At 38.4% G+C, this 25,695-nt stretch overlaps 2 protein-coding genes across 4 annotated transcripts in view; both read left to right on the top strand.

Moving 5' to 3' along the window:
* SNX31 (sorting nexin 31) overlaps nucleotides 1-10,143 on the top strand; it is a 33,079-nt gene extending 22,936 nt beyond the window's left edge. Inside the window, 10 exon segments of the mRNA XM_085561666.1 lie at nucleotides 3,285-3,468; nucleotides 3,644-3,663; nucleotides 4,128-4,263; nucleotides 4,265-4,316; nucleotides 4,817-4,867; nucleotides 4,870-4,914; nucleotides 5,173-5,245; nucleotides 6,236-6,297; nucleotides 8,202-8,218; nucleotides 8,839-10,143. Of these exon segments, the coding sequence (XP_085417792.1) occupies nucleotides 3,285-3,468; nucleotides 3,644-3,663; nucleotides 4,128-4,263; nucleotides 4,265-4,316; nucleotides 4,817-4,867; nucleotides 4,870-4,914; nucleotides 5,173-5,245; nucleotides 6,236-6,297; nucleotides 8,202-8,218; nucleotides 8,839-8,929 (731 nt within the window). The 3' untranslated portion in view covers nucleotides 8,930-10,143.
* A 162-nt stretch (nucleotides 10,144-10,305) lies between these two features.
* The window catches only part of ANKRD46 (ankyrin repeat domain 46), a 78,870-nt gene continuing 63,480 nt past the window's right edge, over nucleotides 10,306-25,695 (top strand). For 2 of the 3 annotated variants that reach the window (XM_085572409.1, XM_021529430.3), the window contains exons 1-3: nucleotides 10,306-10,347; nucleotides 23,085-23,432; nucleotides 24,735-24,893. In XM_085572409.1, the coding sequence (XP_085428535.1) occupies nucleotides 23,122-23,432; nucleotides 24,735-24,893 (470 nt within the window). In that variant the 5' untranslated portion in view covers nucleotides 10,306-10,347; nucleotides 23,085-23,121. Of the gene's footprint in view, nucleotides 10,612-23,084; nucleotides 23,433-24,734; nucleotides 24,894-25,695 lie in introns of all 3 variants that reach the window. The other variant, XM_021529431.3, reaches the window with a different exon arrangement.

Raw genomic sequence — 25,695 nt, 5'->3', positions numbered from 1 at the left:
GTTATTTAGCTTTTTTTGGTCTATTAATTGGCATAGAGATATTAGTGTTCTTCTGAATGTTTTAAAATGAAGGTCCTGTTACTACTGGACTTACTAAGGAGCTCAGGCTTACTTAGTGAGAGAGTAACTTTACAGTCTGTGCCTATTTTATTTATTATTCCCTTCCTCTCTTCATTCTGCTTTGAAAGATATCTCTGAGTACGCAGTTGGCAGTTACTACATCTCAAAAGTATCTTGCAGTGCAGTTCCAGGTGGAATTATTTTTGCTTTGTATTGTGATATGATCAGATACACAGGAGAATAGAAAAGTTTTTCAGTTGATTACATTTCTATGTATCTTTGATAATCCTCACAAATACATCAAGTCCAAAGGTAACCCACATTCAACTGCCAAAAAATGCTTAGATGCTCACAGGCCTAAAAAGGTATGTTTAGATGTTCTGCTGAATAATGTTATCAGCTTAGAATTAAATGTTTACAGATTTGGGCCTTTAGACTTACTTTTTTTAAAAGTAAGCAGAAAACTAGTGATCTTTGAAGAGTGACATGCTTTTCTTGCTGTACATTGACACTTTACACACCTTGTCTGGTGATCTGTTCCAGAAAAGCAGCAGTCCTGGAAGTTTCCATCCCTGTGTCCCTTAACATCTATCATGCTTAGCTGTGTTTTGAGTGAAGGCTATCCTAGAAGACCATAATCTCAGGGAGTAGAGATGTTCTGTACAGAGCAGAGCTTAGACTGTTCTGTAAGCTTAGACTCAGAGAAGTGAGGAAGATAACTAGCTTGTCACCTTACTTTACTCCAGAATCTGTATTGTTTTTCTTCTCTAACAGCACATTGCTAGCCAGCAATAACTGATACATGAAAGTAATTGAGCTATTTCAGTAGATTTCACCAAATGTTTCTGTGTTTTTTTCTTTTCCTAGTGGTGAAAAAGTGGCAGAACTGAACTTGAAGGAGTTGTACTGTAAACTTGGGGTCAGAAAGTGGTGAACAAGAAGCTTAAGTGAAACTACTAAGATGCATGAAAACTACTATAAGCAGAGAAATAAATCCCCTGAATAACTTAGTTATGAAGCCTTTAAACTTCAACAGCTTGACTGGTTTTTTTTCATTTTTTTTTCCTGAGGCCAATTTTAAATTGGAATTGACTGGTTTCTGTGGTGTTGCATGTTTTAAATATTAGCACTGTAGTACCCCTGAAGGGTCCTTTATTGTAGCTAGCTATTTATTCCCTCTCTCTTTAAGAAACTATAAAGAGGTGTTTTGTGGCTCCTTGCCTTCTAATATTTATACTTGCATGATGCAGTGGTCACAAAAAAAAATACACCCATAAACAATATAGAAGAGAACTTTGAGTTCTGAGTTGCAAGCTACCCCTCTGGGCAGAGGTGGATTACTTTTTATCTGAAGTGCTTATTTCTATACACTAATATGCATAATACCTGAGGCTATAGCTTGAGCATTTCTTTTAGTAAGTGGCCAGGCTTAAACAGCAGAGCACTATTCCCCTTTCATTTGCTTGTTCCTTGGACTACTAGTCCATGATGCTGGTGGGAGTGGTGAACTGGACTGGTGAGCTAACCTGGTCTAAAAATACTGTCTCTTTATTTTTGATTTGGCTTTGATGGCCTGTTTTTGGCCTGAGTCAGTCCCCTGGTTCTGTTTGCTGTGCTGCAAATGGTAATGCTCACTTGTGGGTGAGGATAAACCCTGGGGATGGGAGCCTGGTGCCAAGGTCCCATTTGTCAGAGTGCCCTGTGGGGGCAGTTAGTATAGCAGGGCCGGTCTAATGGCTCCCTACTGCAGTTGTGTTCATGTCTACTTCTCTCTACAAAGAAACAGAAAACAAAGAAATCTCTTTTTGCTTGCTTAGTGAATTATATTGATTGCAGCAGATGAATGAATGGAGTGGAAGGGGAAGAACAGACCATGTCTTTTGGTGGCAGCAAGGAAAGGTGCACAGAAACCTGTTTTTTGATGCTGGTAACTTGTCTGGTTTAAATCTACTGCATTGGAGCTCAGCCTCTACATATCTTTCTGTTTCCCTCTATGTGCCTTTACAAACTGCAGTACTAGCTGTCCAGCAAAAGAGCTGCGTGCTTCTCAGCTGTGGCAAACTGTCTGAGGAGATAATTCTCCATCCAGCACTGCTCCAAGCCCAGGAGAGGAAATGGGGCTGTCTGGGCACAAGACCCAGCGGAGGGTGAGTAATACGTCCGTACTGGCCATGTAGCCTGCACTGCTCCAGTTGTAAGGTTGTGGAGATTTACCCAGGTTGCTTAAATCAGAGGGCTCAGGCCAGCTGTGCCCCTGGCACATGGGTAACTGAGTGTTCAATTTGCTTTGCTCCTGCACAGAGCTCAGCCTGATGCAGCTCCACAGCGGTTGGTTGCAGCATGGCAGTGGCTGCTCTATCAGCCTTACCACCTACTGTGCAGAGAAACCCAGAGTTGTTTAAGAAAAGGAGGAAAAAGTGTTAGTTCTACATTGTAACAATGTTTGGTACCACCAAAACCAGTGGAGAGATTGGATAATCTGACCCCAGTTTATTTCCATTTTGCTACAATGTGTAAAGAATGAGTACAAAATGCACTTCAAGATTACATCTGTGCTTTGGTTTGGTGTTTTTTAATCTGGTTAAGTAATGAAATATTTCTGGATTGCACTTCCATTTTATTTAGCTAAAAAAATCCAAACAGACATTCAACAGAATAATTTCTTCATGTTTTATTACTTTTTTTCCCTTGGCTTTTAAAAGTTTTATGGATCCTTCTTTCAATACACAGCTGATGGATTGTAGAATTTCACTGAAATTGTTACATACATAGGTAAAACTGAAAGGACTTTTTGTAATCTTAAAGATTACCTTTCCACAATAATTTAATCTTTTATATTAATTCTTGACATATTTATAAATGGTTCTTGTTGGCATTGATTTGTGCCACTTTTCTAAGTGCTGGATATAGTTGTTGTTGATAGGGGTCATGTTGGTGTTTTGGGGTTTTTATCCTTCAAACCGTTGTATTAGCGATTCTAACTCACCTATGGCTTATGCATGGGAAAAATATTTCACAAAAAGGACACATTTAGGTACCTATCCACTGTATTTTCAAAGTGATGTATGTATCCTAATGTTCCTAATATGTAGGCACTCTGTCATCATATAGGAGCATGTAGGTGATCTGTAGGTTTGTTGAGTTGTACATCTACACACAGCTTTGGAAATGATTAACTCATGAGGAAAGAACAGTGTAGGGTGAACTTGTCTTAAAATCAAAAGCTTTGTTTAAAAACCAAAATAAGCTTTCTATTTCTATGTGTTTCTGTATGTTTGCTGATTTTTTTTCTGCTATTTTTAAGAATTATTTTAAGGCAGTCCAGGAAGTTAAGAGGAACTGGGTTAAAACAACAGACAAGCAGATGCAGGAACTTCAATTTCTACAAAAAATGTAAACAAAGCAAAGGTAAAACAGTATTTTAAAAAACAATCAAACCAGATCAAAGATGTGGGGTTTTTAAAGAAATGAAACTAGGGGCTATGACTTCAAAAACAGAGTGTGGTTTTGTGGAGTCATTTGAGCTAGAGACCCAGGTCTCCCATCTCCTGGTCAGATACCGAACCACCAAATAGAAAAGGAGATTCCTATCTCTGTTAATATGTTTTTAAAATCCCAACACAATGAGCTGTATCTCAAGGCCTATCAAGAAACATTTGATTGAATGCTATTCTTCTCTGCAAAACTCAGGTGCAAAAGTTTGTCATTCAGTTTAGGCAACCAGATGAAAACTCAGACTGCTGGGTCTGTTGTTCAAAGTATCTCTTACTTGTTAGTTTTAGCTCTTACTATTATCATATCTGGTAATCATTCAAAAGACCTATCTCATCATATCCTGTTAAAAAAAAAAATCAAGTTTCTTACTCTGTACTATAAGCACTATTCTCTGTATCAAGCACTGACCTATTGTGTGAACCTGTGTTCTTCCAGAAGAAAGTTTAAACATTTGTCTTATAGCCCCTCCCCCCCCCCCTTTTTTTTTTCTCTCCAGATCACTAGACCTACTTGCCTTTACAGCAAATCTCATTAGTTCTGTCCTTTGGTGCAGTTCCCAATGCAGAGTTGAGAAATGCAGTTCTATGGTATATACAGCTTGATGTTTGATCATTGTATTTGTGATTATCCAGAAGAAAGCTGCTCAGCTGACATCCAGATTGCCAATGATGAGATTAGCTACTGCATGACATTGCCTACTAACCAAATTAGAAGTCAGCTTCAAAATCAACAGGTTAAGAATTTGGCAGGTTAATTTTCTTGTGAATACTTCACTGACTTTGTGTCTACATTCACTTCTTCTTCATGAAAAATAAGCTTAGAAGGTCTGGGGAGAAGGGGATGGTGTGTTTTAAATCTTTTCCACTTGCCCATATTCTCCTCCAAACCAATTCTGAAACATATTCTCTTGGCAGCCTTTACAGCAGTGAAACATTTCACTGTACTCTGCTGTTTTCTCCCTTTCTTAGCATTCCATGTCATGCTTTTCCTGCCCTTTTCCTTTATTTTTGGAGGTAGAGTTGTCAGAGTTTTGTGTGGGAGCAAAATAACTGCTTTAGCCAGCTTTATGCTTGCAAAGACTCCCACTTCCTACCTCCCACTTGCTCCCCTCCCACAGAGAAAGTGTTCTAGTAAAGATTTCAGCTGTTTTATTTGTATACTGTATAAAATGAACCTAATTGACTGATTCTGATTTAAGTCTACTCCCTCTGTTCATTGGCTGGAGGGTTTTTGTTTGGTTTTTCTGTTTGTTTTTCTAGAGTATACTAAGGATGCCAAAGAAGACACATTGGAGCTCTGATTTGAGTACAGGCACATGACTCAGGCACATGAAACTGGATCATTTTGTACACAAAACAGGTTATTTCTCAATCCTTTCAGGAAAGGATCAGAATAAAATGTAATCTTACAGGGTTAGTCATGCTGAGGCTGGGCCGTAAGGAACTGCAGCTGGTTTGTTGCACTATAAAGGTATTAAGAACAGGGTAAAATTAACTGAGTCAGGAAAATGATGGTTCAGTAGTTAGGAACTGTAATTTTCTTCTGGAAAAGGAATAGAAGAGTCAAGTATGTAATTTTGAAAAAAAATCAGAAAGTTCTCTGGTTTGTCCTTTTTAGACCTTTGTGTTCAGTAGCTGTGTGAAGAAAATGGTATCAGAACAGATGATGAAGGCAGCCAAAGGCCAAGAAATGGTGAGCAGGTGTGTTGGTATAGGAATTTGTATTTAAAATGAGATAAGGCTGCTACTCTATCACACCTACAGCTGTGCTGAGAGAAATACCATTGAGGAAAAGTATCTTGCACATTCCAAAATTTCAGTCCAGAATTAATCAACTAAAAAGCACATCTTTGCTGAGTTTTACTGAAATAATTTTCTGAATGTTAGAAGGTTTATCATCACAGCTTTAGTAATACATTTTACATTCTCTGTCCTTGACTTGGACTTATTCTGATTATGATAAAGGATATAGATGGTATAATTTTTTGTATGTTCTGCCTTTCAGTTTTTCCCCACTTCACTTGCTTGCTTCATCTGCTGCCATGTTAGACCAAATGAGATCTGTGACATTCACACTGAGACTTTTTTTATTTTAAATAGAAGTGTTAATAAACTAAAAGTCTGATTTGTAGCTAAAATACTTCTTTCATGTGGGCCTTTCAGGATGGAAGCATGTTTAGATATTTGATATTTTAAAACATAAATTCCAGCATTAGAAATATCTTTATTTAACCTTGTGATATCTAAAGACTTTGCCTACTAACTGAAAATGTCTGAAGAGGAAAAATGAAAGGACCATGTGTAATCTTCTAGGCCCGTGCTGATTAGAGCGAGCAGTGAGGCAATGAACAGCACGTTATTTCATAGCTTTAAACTGTAACTGATGCAGAAGAAAAGACCAATTTTAATCTTGGGAAAGACTGGATCACTTTATTTCTAAATTTATTTGTAACAGAAGCAAACTTTTAATTATGAAGATTAGCATTCACTATGTAACTAATCAGCTGTGGATAGCAGCTTGTACTAAAACAGAGAACTTTGAGATAATGGCCACTCTGCCAGCTCATTTCTTATACTGTTGCTGCTGGGTATAAGTCAATACTGATTTGCTCAGCATATTTTGTTACAGTACTTACTAGAGCATTTCAGCTTATTCTCAACTTGCATTCGTCAATCTGTTCTGGAAATCAAGATCTCTAAATAGATGAAAAACAGTAAGAAATACAGCATCCAAAAAAAAGAGGTTAATGAGTGAGAAATAAGAGTCCAGAATGTAAATACAGTGTGTTCTTGCTTGTGTTGTTTAGCCCAGCCACTGTTTTTCTGGTTAGGTGAACTTCCAAAAAATTTAGTAAGAATTTTTTCAGGTACAAAAGGTAAGAAAACTTAAATTTTTGGGAGGATAAAGAGGGTAAAAAATATGTCTGAATACAAAAAATTATTTTAGTTTGATGGTTCAACAACTTGCTTCATTTTATTTGCTTATTGCAAGTGTTTCTTGACACATTTGAATGACACATTTTAAATTTATAGAAAGATAGAATGTGTATGGAGATCAGGTATGTATATCTGCATGCACCTGCTGATATATTTTACAGACTTGTTCTTAGATTCCACACTAGGATTGTTTGTGCATTTGTTTTTTCCCTCTGGTGGGGAATCATACTCATTTGGAAAATCTTATTCATACACATCATAAAATAATATTAATTCATACATTCAAAAATCATATCCATACACATAAATTCCCATCACATGAAAGATGCAAGGAAGTTCATTTGCAGGAATTAGTATCCATTGCTGATAGTTCCTGAACAGCTAAATAACTAAAAGATGTTGCTGTTTCAAGTCATTGAATGAAAGGGAACAACATAAAGTCAATTAAAATAAATACCTCTACTACAGCATGTGATTGGCTGAAGAAATATATTTCTAAAAGAAAAATATTTCTAAAAACTCGATCTGAAGTCAGAAAAAATATGATGCTGCTGTACCTTCAGAAACCTTAAAACCAATCACTAACCACTGTTCAAATAAGCAAGTCAATTAAACTGTGTGGTGGGTTCTCTTGCCCCTTTCTTCAAAGTGTTCTGTACTTGTTACTGCTGGAGATGAGAGTCTAGGTTAGGCGTGGCCTTCAGCATTCACAAATAACTTGCAAATTATATTAAGAGAGACAGCATCTTCTGACTAGAATTGCACCCATACTGGAGACTGAAGCATGTGGTTTAGTGGCTTTGCTGTGCGAAGCTTTAGCAAGGACTAAGTTCCATGGCAGTCTGGGCTTGAAGCCATTGGTCTGACCTGAACATATTTAATTTTTTTTTTTTTTGTGAGAAAAACAGCCTTGGATAGGGCAAGAGAAATTCATTGAGCTTAACAACTGTGTTTGGTTGCTGATACAAAACTCTGTGAGCTGAGAAAACTAAAGCTGGTAATTAGAATAGAGCTGTTAAAGCAAGTCCCAGTATGCTCTCAAGTTAAACAGTGATAGCATGGAATGGTATATATCATTTATACAACAAATTTGAAGTGGTTTATGTCTTCATACACCAAGTTGTGTTTTTAGCGAATTAATACCAAATCTTAAAACCATGCTTAGCTGTCTTCTAAATGCTGTGATCACAATGTTCTTAAGGATTTCCTCTGCTATTTCTCTACTTCTTTTCTTTGAGATGCTTGTAAAATGTTGTAAAAGTTTTGGACATTCTCATTTGAAAAAGCATTGATTGAGTTGGGTCTTTATAATTTTGGCATTAGCATCCCCAAGAGTCTTATAAATCTTTGCTCTGAATTGGAGAAAAGTTTAACTGATGCTGTTGAAAGACTCAGAAAACTTACTGCTGGCTCATGAGAAGAAAAACATAACTTATTTTGTTTCTGATACTGTAGGAGTATATGATACTAGTAGTTTAGCATAACAGCCTGAAAAATCTTGTCTGAATACACAGTCTAGTGCAGCAGTAAGATTTAAAAGGAAAATGAAGAAACTTAGGTGGACTTTGCAGATAGTGAGGCTGTGTTGTAGAATTGTCTGCACCTAGGCAACTCTGCAGTTATGTGTTGTTTTAGAAATCTCGAAACAGGCATGAAATAACTTCTACAGAGATAATGTATGGTTCCAGCTTCCTAATGCCTTGATGCTAGTTACTGCAGCATGGGTAGCATAGCTTCATGACAGACACTTTTATTAGATTTTCAGGACATTTACTTTACAATCATATATTGAAAAGATGAATCAGTGCCATAAGTTTTCCTAAAACAACTGTAGATACAGGCAATGGAATAGTATAATTTACCTACTTATACCTGCCAGATGATATGGTACTCAGAAGCTTCAGACTGTACTGGGTACTCTTTAGGAAAAGTAGAGTTGAAAGCAGCATTTATGCAGTTGTTATGGTTAAAAAATGTGTGATTCACAGAAGTCAATCTAATTCAGAAGGCCTATTCAGCAGTTGAAGCACCTGCATATATGCCCTTGTGGTCACTATAATGCCAAAAAACATCCATATTGGCACATTTGGAACTGCTGTTTAGTCCAGACATACAGTACATTGTAATAAGCCTTAGAGCAGAAGCAAATGTTCTTGTGTCCCATTCCAGCAGGAAAAAAATTAATTCTGTTCTCTCTGAAATATCCTAAAAAGATCAACCTGAACTGTATTATGTGAGATTTTCTAGCTTGTTTGTATTTACCTATAATTACTGAAAGGCATATGCCCTTCTAACTGTTTATTTGTTCCACTGCATGTATTTCATTTGTATCTCAAATTTTTCCTTGTATCTCAAGGAAAAGATTTTTAGTTATGCCAAATGAAGATGACTGTGTATTTGAGAAAATAAGAGAAGAGGACCTTAATAATTTATCTTAGAAACTGTCTTTCAAAATGAATTGCCTGAAAAGAATAAACCCATTGTTGAAGTATTGAATAAAGAAAACAAACAAATACCACAAAAACAAAACAAAAAACCCATAAACAAACAACAAAAAAAAAAAACAAAACAAAAAACCCCCACAAACCAACAAAAAACCTTCACTGTCATTCTTTGTCTGTGCACTGTTCTTTAGAGTTTATACAAATTTAGTTACTAGTGGGAGTGAGTGCTGAGATTATGTTTTTTTATTTTGTTTTTTGTTTCCCCAAACAGTGTTTGAGCAGAAAGGGGACGGTTGACAGGAAAAGGTGCTACTCTATTAGTAAGGAAAAGTATTTACATATCAGCTTGTAATGTTTCTGTGAGTATCTGTAATTAGTGTGATGTCTGAGCAGGCTATTGCCACCTAGGCATTGCCTGGGAAAGGCATACATTTCCTCTGATCCTTCCAAGCAGACCAGACTGTTGTGGCTCACTTACCGACCTGCTGAGGTATCATCCATCCAAAAAAAAAGCTATACTAATATTTTGGGTGAAGTCCAATAACCCCAGCCCCCACCCTTTCTCCTCTCTCACCCCCACTTCCGTTCACATATGCCCAGAGAACCTTGGTGCTGAGATGAGGCAGGGAAAAAGGCACTGTACTTTTGCCTGAATTTTTAGCTTTCTTATTTTTGTGGTGTTATAGGAATAGCACACACAGCAGCGTCAAAATCAAAAATCACAGAATCACTTAGGTTGGAAAACATCTCTGAGATGAGTCCAACCTCTACCGGAGCACCACCCCGTCAACCACACCATGGTCCGGTCTTTAAGTCTTTAACCACCTCCCTGGGCAGTATCTAATCGCCTTTTCTGTGAAGGAATTCCTCCTAATGTCCAACACCAACCACCCCTGGCACAGCAATGTCTGCTTGTGCTGTCCCTTGTCCCCTGGAGAAGAGCCCGACCCCCGGCTCAGCCTCCTCTCGGGGCTCTGCAGGGAGCGGGGCGGTCCCGGCCGAGCCTCCTTTGCTCCAGGCTGAGCACCCCCAGCCCCACCAGCCGCTCCTGCAGGACTTGTGCTCCGACCCTTCACGGCTCCCTGGCCTTCTCTGGACTGCTCCAGCTCCTGAATGTCCTTCCTGAGCGGAGGGGCCCGGAACTGAGCCCAGCACTCGAGGGGCGGTCCCCAGAGCCGAGTACGGGCCGATCGCTGCCCCGCTCCCGCTGTCCCGCCCCCGCGGGCCGGCACGCGCCGCGGCGGAGCGCACGGAGCGCCCGGCGGCCTCCGCCCGGCAGGGGGCGCCCGCGCCCGCCCGGCCGCGCGCTCCGCCCGGCCGCGCGCCCCCGAGAGCCGCGCGCCCCCGAGAGCCGCGCGCCCCCGAGAGCCGCGCGCCCCCGAGAGCCGCGCGCCCCCGAGAGCCGCGCGCAGGTAGGGCGGGAGCGGGGCCGGGAGCCGCGGGGCCGGGCGGAGCGGGGCCGGGAGGGCTCGACAGGGCTCGACAGGGCGCGGCCGGTGCTGTCACCCCACAGGCCCGAGCCGGGCCTGGGCACGGACCGGGACGGGCCCTGGGCAGAGCCCGGCCCGCAGCCGGAGAGGTGGAGCGCCGTGGTGCCGTTCGGTGGGAGAGCAGCGGGAGCAGTGCCAGCCTCAGGGGAGGGGAGGGGACGCGGCCGCCCTGCTGACAGGGCGCTGGTAAGTGTGCGGCTCTGAACGTGCTTTCTAGGAGAAAACAAGTGGAGCTGAAATGCATATTTTAACCTGCTGTCATAGCTGTCTTTGATGAAGCAATTGCTGTTTTTACAGGGAGTGGTTCCCTTTTTTATTTTCTAGACCCCCACTAAAGCTGCTGCACGTTGTTATTGTGGTGAAAAGGTAGCCATAACACCTGAATTGTAGACAGAATAGGGAAGTAACTAGAAATAAACGATGGTGGGTAATAATGAATCGAAAATCCATCAAATCTGAGTATCAGAGGGTATAAAATTAGTTCTTTGAAGATCAGTCTTGAGACCAATCTTATTAAATATTTAATAGAGGTCTTGATGTAGCAATTAAAACTTTACCATCTTAATTTGTTAGTGATGGGGAGTTGGGAGGCACTGACAAGTATGGAAGAGGGTTATACAGAAAAAATTCCACAGAAAAAATTGGGTAATCCTGAGAACTAGGATATGAAATAAGTTTAATAACAATTTAAAGAATGAGGGTTTAGAGTTGTAACCTTCCAAGCAAAAAGTTTGTAGAAGAAATTCTTACCAGTTGAAAGCAACACAAAACCAAAGAATATTAGGTAATTACAAGATATTGAATTGCAGAAAAAGTAAATGCTTACTACAGTGATCCAGTTAAAAAAGTCACTATTATCCATGAACAGAACTCTATAATTCTTTGTATAATGTTAATCATTCTTAGCAAAACAACTGGAACAGAAACAGGAAGATATGCTGAGGTCAAGTAGGGAAATTAAAAGTCTGTTGGAAGAGGCATTTGGCTTTTTTTAATTTTGCAGAATAATTGTAATTTTGCTTTCTGTTTAAACCACCAAGGTAAACACTGTGAGGGAAATAAATTGAGCTAAAAGATCATGTTAATACATGAATAATTTAACATAGATTTTGACATTAATAATATATGAAAATTTCTAACCACCAGAGAGCACTCATATTCAGGACCAGCCTTCAAAAAAATCAAAGAAGAGCAAAACCTAAACACTTACTAGATAGAATGTGACTGATTTGTAAAAATATTATTTTTGTTTACTGCAGCAGAAGTCTACGTTTAGTGTTACCTATAGACTATAGATCAGTTTTTCTTTTTTGCTTGTTTGTGAAATAGGTTTTCAGCAAGAACTTGTTAAATTGTTTTTTAGAAGAAAAATCTTTATAGTAATGTTTGCAGTCTGAATAGTAGAGTTGGTGACAATCAGGAAATGACAATGGCTAATTGCTGGCTTTTTTGTGTCAAAGAAAAGGTGTGACAAGTAAGCTGAGATGAGTTGAAGTGTAGTGTGTGCATCTGCTGTCTTTTCACCAGAGCTGTGTGAGTTTACCTCTGCAAGAGTGGACTCTATAATTCAGTTCTGAACTGTAGTCAGTGACGCATTTCCTCTCTGCAGGTTTTGGTGTCCTTTAGTCAAAGTTGTCTCATCAGCAAGAGTGAGGGATTTGAAGCAGTGCTTTAAGTTAATTGTGTTATCTCACCTCACATTCTTTTGAACTTAATGTTTGAGGACATGTGGCCTTGAAGTCCTCTCTGCAGCTCAGGACCTGCATTACTTGGTTGTCCAAGGAGTTAACTACTACTAGAGGCACTTCTAGGGATTTGGGTATGCTGGAATTTTGAGGGCTGCCACTCTTTTCTTTTGGTCAGTCTGTCAGTTCATATCTCCCCACATGATCTGAAGTTGTGGATGTTCCTCTTCCAGATAGATCAGTTAATAAGCCCATAAGATATTTTAGAATATTGGTTTATACTTGTATTGGTTTATACATGTTATGTGAAATACATGATCCCTGAAGCATTGAGCTTTCTAGAGAGACCGCCCATTGAATGCTGTTAGAGTAGGCAACAGGCCTGTCTTGAGTGCATGGGCTTGTTCCACCAAATTTCCTTTGTGAGTGTTTATTGTGTTTGTAAGTCAAGAGCACAGATACCGAAATGGTTAGTTTTGTTGTGGTTTACTTTGCTATTTAAAGATGACACTTACTAAATATGTGCAAAAAAAAGGTTTTATCTTGTGCAGTCCTGTGGGAAATGGATTTGTAGAGAGTCCCTCACTGCAGCCGTGTCTGTACTTACAGGACTTAGATTCTAGCTTTCATTCATGTATCAGCACCACTTTTCCAAGTGGCATTTTTTCTTTTACTTTATCAGTACAATTTTGATTGGCTGAGTGGAACAGAGCTGCTTAAACACCAGTTTCAGTCAGCAGTCAGCAAATTTCTGACATCCAAGTAATGCAGCTACATCAGCTGAATTTTATAATATAAACGCAAAGACATAAATCCTGTAATGCTCATTGATGATAATCTTCAGCATGCTCAAGACCTCTTAGAGTGTCTGACCAGCAGTAGTGGATGGTGACAGAAAAAGGGCAGCAGGACAATATCAGCAATGCCTTGGGGTATATGAGTTTCCCATGGGTGGTGTAAAATGCTTGTGAGTCTTCTTCACCTCGGAGTTTTTTATCCACAGAAGAATATGCCTGTCTGTGTTAAGTGTTAGTACCTTAGGGGCTGGTTCTCTCTGAGAATGGCTACATCTTCAGAGTTTTGCTACATCCAAGACTCATCAGCTTTTACTCAGGGTTACTGAGTAGGGTTGTAGATACAGGTGTTGTGGATCTTCAGGAAGCATTAAAGTATCATACCAGAGGATTTTGAGGAGAATGGATGCATATAGTACCAAAGACATTTGGTTGGGTTGAGTAATTATAAAGAAGGCAAAAGAAAATTGCAAAAAAAAAGAAGGAGGCAGAAAGGTGACACATGAGCTTCAGTGTACACAAGGTAAGATGATGTATTGGGTAAAATAATCTAAACCATGCTCACATGGTGGTGAACTCGAGACTGGCAGCCACCAATCAAGAGAAAGGGCTTGGAGTTACCATTGAATGTTCCCTGGAAACCTAAGCTCAGTGTGCTATGGGAGCCAGAGAGCCAGGAAAATGGTGACTGTCCTCAGAGAGATAGTGAGAAGACAGAGGGCACCATTTTGCTTCTGTGGCTGGTGCATGCACATCTGGGGTAGTTTGTGTGGTTCCAGTCTCTGCATTGGAAGAAGGACACAGTGGGACAGGGAAGGGCAACTGAAAGGGACAAGGGGATCAACTTCCTTAAGAGGAAAGACTGAAAAGTCAGGATTGTTCACGGAGGATATTGCTGGGGCATGACCAGGGTTATGCAATGAAGGCAGTGAGTAAAGTGAGAGTTATTCATCCGGTGTTGAGGCACTGAAATGGGAGTTGCACGCTGGGGCTTTTGGGAGGTAGTTTCAGACGGATACAGGGAAGCATGACAGGGGCACTGTGGTGATAGTGTGAGCAAGTTCAAGAAGGGGTTAGAAAATAGACAGAAAGTCTGTTGAGGGGCTGATAAAAGAGCTGCTCAGGGAAGTCCACAATGTACTGTTGTGGCTGCTGGGTGTGTCTGGAGAATGGACTGCAGGAAGCAGCCAGGTTCATGTGCTCTCCCAGTGGAGGATTTCTGATGGCTGCTCTTGAAAGCAGAGCACTGGGTGAGCCGGATCAGCCTGATTTAGTCAACTTATGATCAGTAAGACTGGAATAATTTTAGTTCTGCATAGTTCAGTTCTGGCTTCTGAACTGTTAGAATTTGCATTGTACAGCCTAGAAAAGGCAGTAAGCAACAAGGTGATAGTGTTTGCCAGGACATGGGTTATAAAGATAGGGTCAGCTATGAAAAGCTGCAAAAGAACCCTGTAAAACTGAGTAAATGGATAATGCAGCATACTGGCACATGAGTTCAGTGTAAGTATAGGGATTCAGATAGCATAAAGAGAATCCTAACTTCCCGTATGAAATACTGGGCTCACAGTAATGAGTAGTATCTTGTAGTTTTGATGAATGGTTCAATGAAAATGTAACAACAGTGTTAAGCAGCAGTGAAAAAGGTAAAACAAACAGTGAATATTACTGAGAAGCAAGTAAAAAAACAATGCAAAGAATTTTGTCATGACACTTGTTAATCCATGGTTCACCCCAAACATCTACTCTGTCTGCCTGCTCACAAAACAGAATAACAATGAGTGAGATTCAGAGAAGCAAAACAAGAATGGTCATAGACACAAACCCCCTTCCCAATGAGGAATGACCAAGAAAGCTGGACTTCAAAATTCATCCTGGAAAGGGATGTCTGAGGAGGTTGTGAAGGCCTGTAGAATGAGTGGCAAGAAAAGAATGGGCAGAGGTGCACAGTCTGTCCTTCCTGCAAGAGAGTTGGGGGTCCACAAGGGAAGCTACCAAGCCCCTGATTCATCAAGATCAAAAGATGTTGTTCTTCATGAGAACTCAGTTGGAGAACTTACCAGAATATCTTGTGGGTATTAGAAGTATTAGTGTTGAAGAGGAGAAAGAGCAGATTCAGATGTGGAGGCAGAGCCAAATATGTAAAAACCCCATCACTTTGAATAGAAAAAGCAATATTATATATGCTTGCCCTATTCTGTGTTCTTTCTGGTCTCTGCTTTTTGTCACCATTTCAAAAATTATACTAGGCCTAAAAGGATCTTTGTTGTGATCTGCTGTGGCTACTTTTATGTAGGCTCTTTTTTCACAAAACTAATAATTGATGTGGACTTTTTTTCACAGTTTCTCTTCATCCTTCCTCAAATAGAGCTTGTCAAACCTCTCTAAAGAAACATGGGTATTGCTGCTCATTGACTAGACACCGGGTTTCATGTTGAATATTGATTGAGTCTTTCACAGATGAGTTACTGCTATTCTAAAGGTAGAAGTTTCCACCTTTTGTTCTCAGGCTCAGCAGGATAAATTGATGCAATTGGTAAACATCAGTTGAGCTACCTCACTCTCAGGTTCTTTTCAATTGTCTTTCATTGCATTTGTGGTCAATTCCAGTCCTGTGCAGATCAGGAGCTTGAAGTTGACCTCTCTGATTCTCCTCAGACTTGCCTGTTGTCCTGGGAATGCTTAGGCTTCTGATTTACTCTCTTCAGGCCGTTTAGACTGAAGTTGGGCAGTCACTAGTACTACTACATGTTTGCCTACGTGGAGAAATTTTTTGAGTCCAAGCAGGGTGAAGCAACTATTTATGCAAAAGTAGTATCACCATGTATATACTAGTTAGACATAAAACCTTAATAGCGTTGCCATTTCATCTTACTATATCACGTAACATGATCCACCGTGATACAGTTAAGTTTTTTAAGTCATGCTGTGTTGATAGATATTTAAAATATTTGAAAGATTAGATTTATCAATTTACTATTTGTCTTTGATAAACTGGTTTAGTGATTTACTGTGTGAACATGAAAATTCTGAACAGAAATATGTGTATCCAGCACTTGTAAGAGTTGGGTGTTTGACAGTGTTAGTTGTCTTATCATTGGTACATTGATACAAATATATTGTTGGTATAAAAATGAACTTCAATGAACAAGCAGGGCAAGATATTTTTTCAAAGGTGAGGTCAAGCATACAGTTATATATAAATTAGTCACAAATTTAAGAGACATCTACTTTTAAAAGTGACTTGCTTCTGTTCACTAGCCACTAAACCAGATTTGATGTTGCACGCTAAGGCCATGTCATGAAGGTTATGCATAACTAAGGACATACAAGCTATTTTATATATTATAAGGGAAAAAAGTAAGAAAATATTAACTATATAGCAAGTCATTTGATGACAGGTTCTTAGTTTGCTTTATTGCTTTTATTAAGTTATTATTTCTGATGATTCCTCCTAGACACATAAAGTTTTTCCCCATGTTAGTAAATATATAATCTCAGACTTACTGTTTGTCTAGGTAAGGACTGTTTTTTGTTTGTTTTTTTTTTTTTTTGTGTGGGGGTGTTTTGGATTTAGTTTTGGGTGTTTTTCAAGAAACAGGCATAAATGCATACTTTTTAAAAATTAAATACCTTTGGTTTCAGAACTCAAGCAACATACCTACATGCTCATTTCACTAACAGAGGATCAAAGATTAAATGAGAATGCTGTTTATACTGCAGAGAAATAGCAGTTTGGATTTCAGAATTCTTTAAATAAAGTTTTATAAAACCTTATTTTCAGGCCTTTCTTAATTTCCTTCCTAGAAAGATAGAAAATATGACAAATGTAGAAAAAGTGGTCTTTGTGAGTCTGGGCTTACACACTGCACCAGTATCTAAAGGGAACCTACAAGAAATCTGGAGAGGGGCTTTTTGCAAGGACATGAAATGACAGACAAGTGGGAATGGCTTTAAACTGACAGAGGGAAGGTTTAGATTGGATATAAGGACGAAATTCTTTCCTGTGAGGGCGAAGAAAAACTGGAACAAGTTGCCCAGAGAAGCCATGTATGCCCCATCCTTGGAAGTGTTCAAGGCCAAGCTGGATGGGGCTTTGGGCAGCCTGGTCTAGTGGTGTTTGAGGTGTCCCTGTCCATGGCAAGATGGCAGATGACCTTTTTAGGTCGCTCCCACCTCAAAGCATTCCGTGATTGTGTGCGTCCCTCCAGTCGGACAGGAATTCAGCAGTCCACGTGGTGGCAGTGTCCATCCAGACTCCACTGCTGTTCCTGCCTCGGCAGCCTGCTGCCAGCCATAGCCCCGTCAATGGCTTTTCCAGAAGACTGCTCGGGTCTGCAGCAAATTTAAACACACTTAATTAAGGGTGGGACAAATTCTCTCTACTTTCTCAAAAACCAGACAATTAAACCAACAACAAAACAATATGTAGTAACCTTTAATATTTTCTTGACCAGCATACACCCTATGTGTTCCCAGCAGAAACAAAAAAGGAATTCAGGTAAAGCTTTGTGAAGATGTTGATAATTATGACCGATATGATTCAATAACTTTATATAAAAACAGATGTATTCGAACTGGCCACAATGATCAGAGAAGTACTGTAGCTATATGCTGGTTTAATTGAGCCAATTGTGGGGAATTAAATTTACAGATTATTTGAAAAAAATCTGTAAATTGCTTTTTTTTCCTAAATAGTTCTTGTACAGAAGATGAAAGATGAGCAGTGTTCAAAAATACTTAGCTGTGTATTTGATAGAAGTTAAATGTGCTCAATCATGTAATGCAACTGAATTACCAGTTAAGTTTAGCAAACGTAAAATGTTTGTGAATCTGCTTGTTAATAAAGGCATTTTAAATGAATTATCTCTTTCTCATTTTTCCCTTGTTTGGTGTACCTCAGTACAGAAAGCTTATACTATTTTGTCTGGGGAAGCATCCTTCATCCCTGCATTGGCATTTGAGGCCTTGTATATTTTTTTATCTTGTAGTTTTGACATACTGGGCAATAATAAGCAAAGCTCCCTGTTTCCCAAAGCCATCATCTGCTGATCCTTAAGAGCAGCAATAGTTGTTAAAACTTCTTCATAAAGCACTTTGTAGCTTGTACTTGTAAAGCCTTTTGTATATGCAGTGCCCCAGAGTTTCTATTTACAGGATGGTCCTGACATCAAGAGATCATTACCTGGGTGTCTCACATCTGCATAAGAGAATGGGAATGATTGGAAACAAATGGCATAAATAACATTAATCTGTTGGCATCTACCCATGTGGCTGACTAGGGACATGAGAGGGCATGTAGGTGTTATAAACCTGCTGTGATACCTCAAATCCAGGAACTGTTGAAAAAATAGCTAGTTCGAAAGGGGTAATCTGCAAAATATAGCAGTGTGTAAAATAGGCATCATGCTGAAAATCTGGAGTGCTGCTTTTAGCAGCAGATCCATATTTGTGGAGCCATAAAACTGTTCCAGTTGTACTGAAAAGATAAAGATTTCAAATAGAAAATACAGAACTTAAGTGTATTGTGATGTACATACTGGGGATCTTTCCTAAATGGAAATGAGCTGATCATATAATTTTTTACTAAATGTAAGATTTATTCAGTTAAATGGCTTCTCAGTAACTTACACACCAATACATGTGTTCATGAAAACTTAGCGAGGAATTTCTCCCTCAGCATTTTAAGCAAAGTACTGGAATGTTTTTCATTCACTTAAATAATGAAGAGGAAAAGCTCTGCAAGCCATTGCCACTGAAGTGCTCTCAAAGTGCATTACAGAGAGAGGATGCTGTTTACCACCAGGGAGTTGACAAATGCAAATTTTGTGAGGAAGGCATATCATGTGTTTGCTGGCACAGGAGGTTACTATTTTGTGGATTTGTTTTAGTTTCCATTTCTTGGTGGTGGCAGTTTCCCTAGTGGTAATCTTACTGATGCCTACATTCTAGATGTCAGAGTTTGTATTAAAACTGAGAAGTCTCAAGGATGGAGCAATCTGGTATTGTTCTGTGGAACTGATGTGTTGTTTTAAAATAGGGCCAGTTAGTTCAGTTTTCATGAATGTAGTAGGGAAAACTATAATTTTGAAGAACTGGTATGTCCTATGAAGCAGTGACTGGTGATTAATCCAAATTTTGTAGGTTCATTAATACTTTTGTAGTGTAGGGATGGGTCCCTTGAATGACTGTGTTTCTCATGTGGAGCTGTTCTCCCTTGTTCCTGGGGCTATTTGGTAGCTGTTGAACTTAATGAGAAAGCAGAGACAACAGCATATATTTACCGTAAAATAAAACTGTACAGTTAACACAAATTTTAGGACTAGTTTAAGAAGTGACAGAACTTGCATTTAGTTCTGTGGTTTGAATTTTTCAAGATCACTCCTGGCTTCTGCAGATGAGAACATGTCCTGCAACAGATCGGTGTGTGACAATGAATTACCATTGTACACAGTATACTGAGACACAGCTGACTCCTAGTAAATAAATTATTTTTACAGAATCACTTAATATAAGTGATTCCTTTTGAAAACAAAACAGCTTGGTTAAATTTTCTTATCCTGTACTACATGTATAATTGAAGAGGCTTACAGCATAATTTCTAAAGTTATTAATTAAGAAGTACACTTTGTTGAGGCTAAATAAATGTATAAATCTAGGAAAAATTAATTCTTAAATTATACCTTTCTAATGGGAATCCTTCTAGCTTGGGAGGATGTCTTTTAATTTACTTTTTTTTCACAAAACTAATTTTCTGTCAAAGTACCAAGTTATTAAAAACAAACCTTTTTTTTAAACAAAAATATTATTTAACAGATACATTTTCAGTAGATAGTGATGCATTTTTACAAGCAGACATTTACTTCTGTTTTTAAAAAAATAGATTTATTTGAGTAGTAGTAGTAATTTTTTGGGATATTCAAGATGGTCATTTTGCAATATTTTGTGTCTTGTTACTAATGCAAATCCATTTGTCCTAATTGGTGCCTATGAAATCAGTACTTACTGATAGGATACCATCTTCTGGACAGGTTCAGAGTTGTTACCTGATTCAATTTGGCTAATGCTGTTTTGTTTCTAAATTTTGCTCCTAAGTCTGTTGTATTAGGTAGTCATTGAAGTAATAAGCTTTTTGATGCTGTGGGCAGAAATGTAACCACCATTTGTTTAATGAAAAATACCTAATTAATTTTACTTGTGATTTTTTTATGAGTTTTCTTACACAGGAAATTTTGCTAGGTTGGGTTAATTTTGAGGCAAGAACAGGCTGTTTGGGGACTGACATTTTAAAGATAGCGCATAGTTCAGCTTTGTGTACAGCTTGTATTTGGCATAGGTTAGCTAGCCATATGTGAAATAGAATTGTGTTAGTAGAAAAAAATATTTTAAATCACAAAGATAAATCAAACCAGATGGTCCAGATATTTTTTTGTGAATGCATTTGCTTAGTCCACAATCTTGAAGTATTGGGAAGAAGGATTTACCTCATCTTTGTCTCTTCCTTACTGTGAAATACTAAGGTTTTACTTCTACACATGAGTGATCAGTTCTAGAAGATTTTACTGATAATAAATTCTGAATCAGATTGACTTCCAGTTACCCTTTCTGTTAACTGCTAGTATTTGTGCTTCCTTTTCTGAGAAGATAAGGAGGTGGCTTTTTTCCTAGGTATTATTAGCTAATGTTTCATCACAGTTGGGGAATTCTGTAAGATTTTACCAGACATACACGTCTGGTATGAAAATACAGACATTAGCTTTTATTCAATAGACCATGCCATGCTGTTTCTCAAATAACCTAAGTTTCTTCCAGTACAATATTTTCATGTTGATTTATGTTAGGCCTTGTTTTATTAAGCAGGTTTAAACACTGAAGCATTATTTTACAAGCAAACCACTTTTTGTCAAGTGCACGTAGGGGTTTGTGGTATTGATATGCTGCTTCTATGGCTGATAATTGGAGGTTTTAAAATGATATATGATCTTGCTTTAGGGAAGATTTAGTGCAGAATATAAAGGTCACAATCACATCGCAGAGAAGCTGGGCCCATTATTTTTCTTGTTGAAGACTGGACGAGCAGAGTGGAAGAAAAATTCTCATATCATTCATGATTTGGGTGGAAAATGGGCAAGAAAATTGAAATTGCTTTCAGCTAGGGATCATAGCTTTGTAACATCCAGGGGGTTGTAACATATTCACTGAAAACTCGAGTAATTACATTTTCCTTTCTTTTTGTAAAGGGTTATAAGGAGGCTATCAGTGCCCTCTGACTCTTGTCTCGCACTAAGTTTTATGGTGTATCAGTGAACCAGCCACTTGCTATTGGAGATGGTTGTGGAAAAGAGTTCTTGAGCCAGTGATGTACTATCACGTGTTTAAAAACATACTTGCAGCCTAGAGGAATGTATTCTGCTTAGAATCATTCCTTATACAGATACTGAGACATAGAATTTATTTCTACCTCTATTTCGGCATCCAATAAAGAAAAAAACATTGTGCATTCCTGCACTGGAAAACTAGACAAGTGTTGATATATTTAGCAGAATTTGTCCAGATAGGAAACATGGCCTAGTGAAGTTTAAATATGATTTATTAAACTCAGCAGCCCCCAGTGCTAGAGGTGTTATTTAGACCAGTGTGTAAACATTTTGAAATTACTTCTAGAGGTACTTTGATCTTGAATTTGATCTAAAACATGGGGGAAGAGCTATAAAATATAGACATTATGAACTCTCATAAAAGGAGAGGTTTTAAATTGAATTGTTTGGCTACTGGCCATGTTTCCATTCTCCTGGCTGAAGAGTGCACTGGTGTGGAAGGATACCTTATATAGATGAGAAAATTTAAATCTGTGTATAGCAGTTTTAATAAGAGATTCAGATAGTTAATCAGAACACTGCTATACCATGAGCCCAGAATAGAACCCCTGGGGAAGTGAAAAATAGTGTTTCAAGTAATGTTTCAGTTTACTTTCTATTCCAAGGTTATCTAGTAAAATCATGTTTCCCTCATATCACTTTAACTTTGTCATGTGTCTATTGAGATTTCTTCTATAGGAATTTTACTTATTTATGTGATTTTTTTACCACCTCTCTGAGGCAGTACAAAAAGAGGACTGTTGTCCAGTCTTCTACATGTTTTCATTGCTTCCTAAAATTGCCTCATGAACATTCTACCATGCTCTTGCTAAATCATTCTCTTTTTCCTTATTGTTTTCAAGTAATCTTTTCTGTGTCCTGTACCTGTCCTGATGACAGTGTCATCATACCTTCCTGACTTGACTCACCCTTAAAATATTCTTCTGCAAAACTGAAATCATAGTTCATCAAATGTTCTATATCAAGTAATCCATGGTGAAACATTTATCTTCCTCTTTTATGTCCTGATACAGAAAAGAACTTAATCCTTTCTTTGGTATTAAGCTAGAGAAACTACATTTGTGTTTCTCCTTGTTGAGGTTCTACTCAAATTCACTAGCTCTGTTTGATTTTACCATTGTCTTCTTTGCACCCACTTCCAGTTTTCAGTGGGCAATTTCACCTAATACTTTAGTTTTCTCTGTTCTGTATTGCTGTTCTTGTTTGTTCTATAGTTTGTGTAACTCTGACACTGTAAAAATAATGTTGTCAAAGACTATTGAAAAATACATTTATTGCAGAATGAAGAAATCAGTATTTTTATTAAGCATTTTTAGCTGTACTGTACTTTGTGGATTGAAGTTTAAATACAGAGGGTGAAAGTCCATTAGGTCGGCTTTGCTTATAACTGGTAAAAATTGCAGTTAGTGTGACTGTACCAGTGGACTGAATTGCTTAGAGTTTCCCCATTTATGAAAGGTTCTTCCTTTCTGTTCCAATCTGGGGGTGTTTTGCCCTTTTATATAATTACTACTATATGTGATTCCTTACTAGGTTGAAAACTAATCACCTTACAGGAATCTGTGGCAGAGATCTTACCAGTGTTCTCTCATAGCAAAGCTTTGCTGCTCTTTCCAGAGCTGTGAGCTCTTTCCTTTTTGCGAGAAGGGAATGCAGCAGACAATGTGTATGACAGGAAGATTTCAAAGTTGACCTACAATCTAGTTTGCATTCTTGTTTGGGAACCTGAGCAGTCTAGTGAATATTAGCTTAGTGTTTGTTTGCCTGGTTTCATCATCATTTCTTCACCCTTTTACTTGCAGGTTGGTCACCTCCTCCTGACCTGAGAGAGTCAGAGCAATGTCCTACGTTTTTGTGAACGACTCCTCCCAGACAAACGTGCCACTGCTGCAGGCTTGTATTGATGGAGATTTTAACTATTCCAAACGACTCCTAGAGAGTGGTTTTGACCCAAATATTCGTGACAGCCGAGGCCGAACTGGCCTTCACCTGGCTGCAGCCAGAGGAAATGTAGACATCTGTCAACTCTTGCATAAATTTGGTGCTGACCTGCTAGCCACTGATTACCAGGGTAACACAGCCCTTCACCTGTGTGGGCACGTTGATACCATCCAGTTCCTAGTTTCTAATGGACTTAAAATTGATATTTGGTAAGTCACTTTTTACAGTACATATTTTGTAATATATTAGTCTTCTGTCACCAGAGCCTTGTATGTAAATCTGCTGTTGCTGAAATGCTGTATTTGGTGCAGTTCTACTTTACAAAGATACCACTTAAAAAAAAAAAACAAAAAAAAAAAACAGTCAGGAAAACAGAGGCCACTTCTGCTAGTCTGTGCAACAAGCAAAGCAAATGTAAATAGCTGCTGCTGATGTGAGCTGCTGTATCTAATTCTGCCTCATTGGTGACATTGCTGCCCTGGTTTGGCCAGACAGACAGGTGTGGGTGGTTGGCACCAAATTAAAAAACACATTGACTACTTTAAAAGAATTTCTTCACCCCCTTTTCTATTGTTGTACTATATAAGACAAAGAAAATACAGTATATGTGTGTGTCAGTTCATTCCCATACTCCTCTGGTAACAATGCTTCCTTTCAGTGTTTTTGCCCTCCCTCAAAGTCTGTGACTCAGAATATTGTATATTCTTTCCTTCTGGCTTCCAGCAGCTGTCAGATGCCAGTGCTCAGATGGAAGCTCTCAAGCTGCAAAATAACTAGCTATTTCATTCCTGTGCTGAATTACTTTGTTTGTGGAAGTTTCTGCATATTCACAATGTGTGCAAAAGCCAGGAGTAATGTCAAAACCTTTGAGTTTTTAAATCTCTCCCTTTTTCACCTGTCCCTCATTAGTGTTTTCAACTCAGCAAAACTAATTATTGGTAGACAACATTATTTATGGGTTGTGGGTTGGGATTTTTTCCCCTCATTTCAAACAGCTCTGGTGGAAAGTCCTGGTCTAAAGGCAGCTCTGGACATATTCAGTGTTATTTTAATAGCAGCAGAGGGACCATCTGTATTTTATTTCATTTCTGTCTCATGTCCTAATACCCTCATGGAAAAGGAACTATTAGGATCCAGATTGCACAATTCTTTCTTGAAATTAAGCTTAAACTTGAACATTGCCATAAATCTTCTGTTGGGTTGGGGTTTTTTTTTGTTGTTGTTTTTTTTTTTTTTTTCTGTAACACCCCAAGATTCCAATTAGATTAGAGTTCTAAGAATTTTGATTTTATTAGAGGGGGAAGAGAGTTGTGCAATTTCAAACGTAAATATACTGATTTTCTTCTATAGCCAATTGTGCTGTAACTTGAATAGATTGGAATTTCTTACTGTCTGATAAAACAGAAAATAGTTCTGAGAACTTACTAAATTGTAATATGTTATGCTGAGTTGACTTGTTACAAAATTTCTGTGTTAGAATTTTCTTATGTCTTTTTATGGGCTTGTTTTAGCAATCACCAAGGTGCAACACCGCTTGTTCTTGCCAAACGAAGGGGTGTGAATAAAGATGTGATTAGACTGCTGGAATCTTTAGAGGAGCAAGAGGTGAAAGGATTTAACAGAGGAGCTCACTCAAAGCTGGAGACAATGCAAACAGCTGAAAGCGAAAGGTATTTACCAAACAAAAATAACTACCAGGAGAAATAATGTTTATGGCTTTATATTTTTGGGATTTACTTGATTGTATATTCCTCAAAACAGATAATATCAAATTTGGCCTGACATTCACAAACAAAATCTAAATTGATTGTTAAGTTTTGGAAAAATCTCTTTAAACAGATCCAGTGTAAGAAAAAAAGGAACTTCTATTTTTTTTGAGATTTTAATTTTATAATAAAATTTTTTTAAAATAATGACTAATTTTCCATTCAGAGTACCAAACACAAATATTCTACCACCTACCACAAAGCCAAGTGGAAATAGTGTGAAATGCAACATGGCAGTATCACAGGCTAATCTGACATCCTTTTTATGATTTTCTATACCAAAAAAAAGGGTGGGAGACTTTTCATCCAACTGAACTTGAATAAAGGATTTTATATGGTGTCATATCTAAAATTTCTATTGCTAGCAGTCCTGGAAAAGATGGAGAATAAGAATTTTATGGTGGCTAAAGAGATAGTTAATGATGAACTGAGGATTTCAAGAAAATTGCTGACCATTTCAGGGAAAGTGTTGGGTTAGAGGGAAGTTAGTAATGAATTCCTAAAAGCCTGGTTCTAGGACTGTGCTTACTTAGAATTTTCTTAAATAAAAAAACAGAAACATGTTTGTGATACCAAGAAATGAGATACAGGCAACCTTGAGGAAAATTGGGATGGCACAGACAAAAACCTACAGTTACAAGGGAGAGGAGATCAGTAGTATTCTGTAGCAAAAAAATGCAACTGTAACTCCTGGAATCTGTATGTC

Source organism: Lonchura striata, chromosome 2 (assembly GCF_050655825.1).
Source record: "Lonchura striata isolate lonStrDom1 chromosome 2, ASM5065582v1, whole genome shotgun sequence".
Taxonomy (NCBI): Eukaryota; Metazoa; Chordata; class Aves; order Passeriformes; family Estrildidae; genus Lonchura; species Lonchura striata.
Note: the sequence above shows the minus strand (reverse complement) of the source record. Positions and strands in the feature narration are given on the sequence as shown.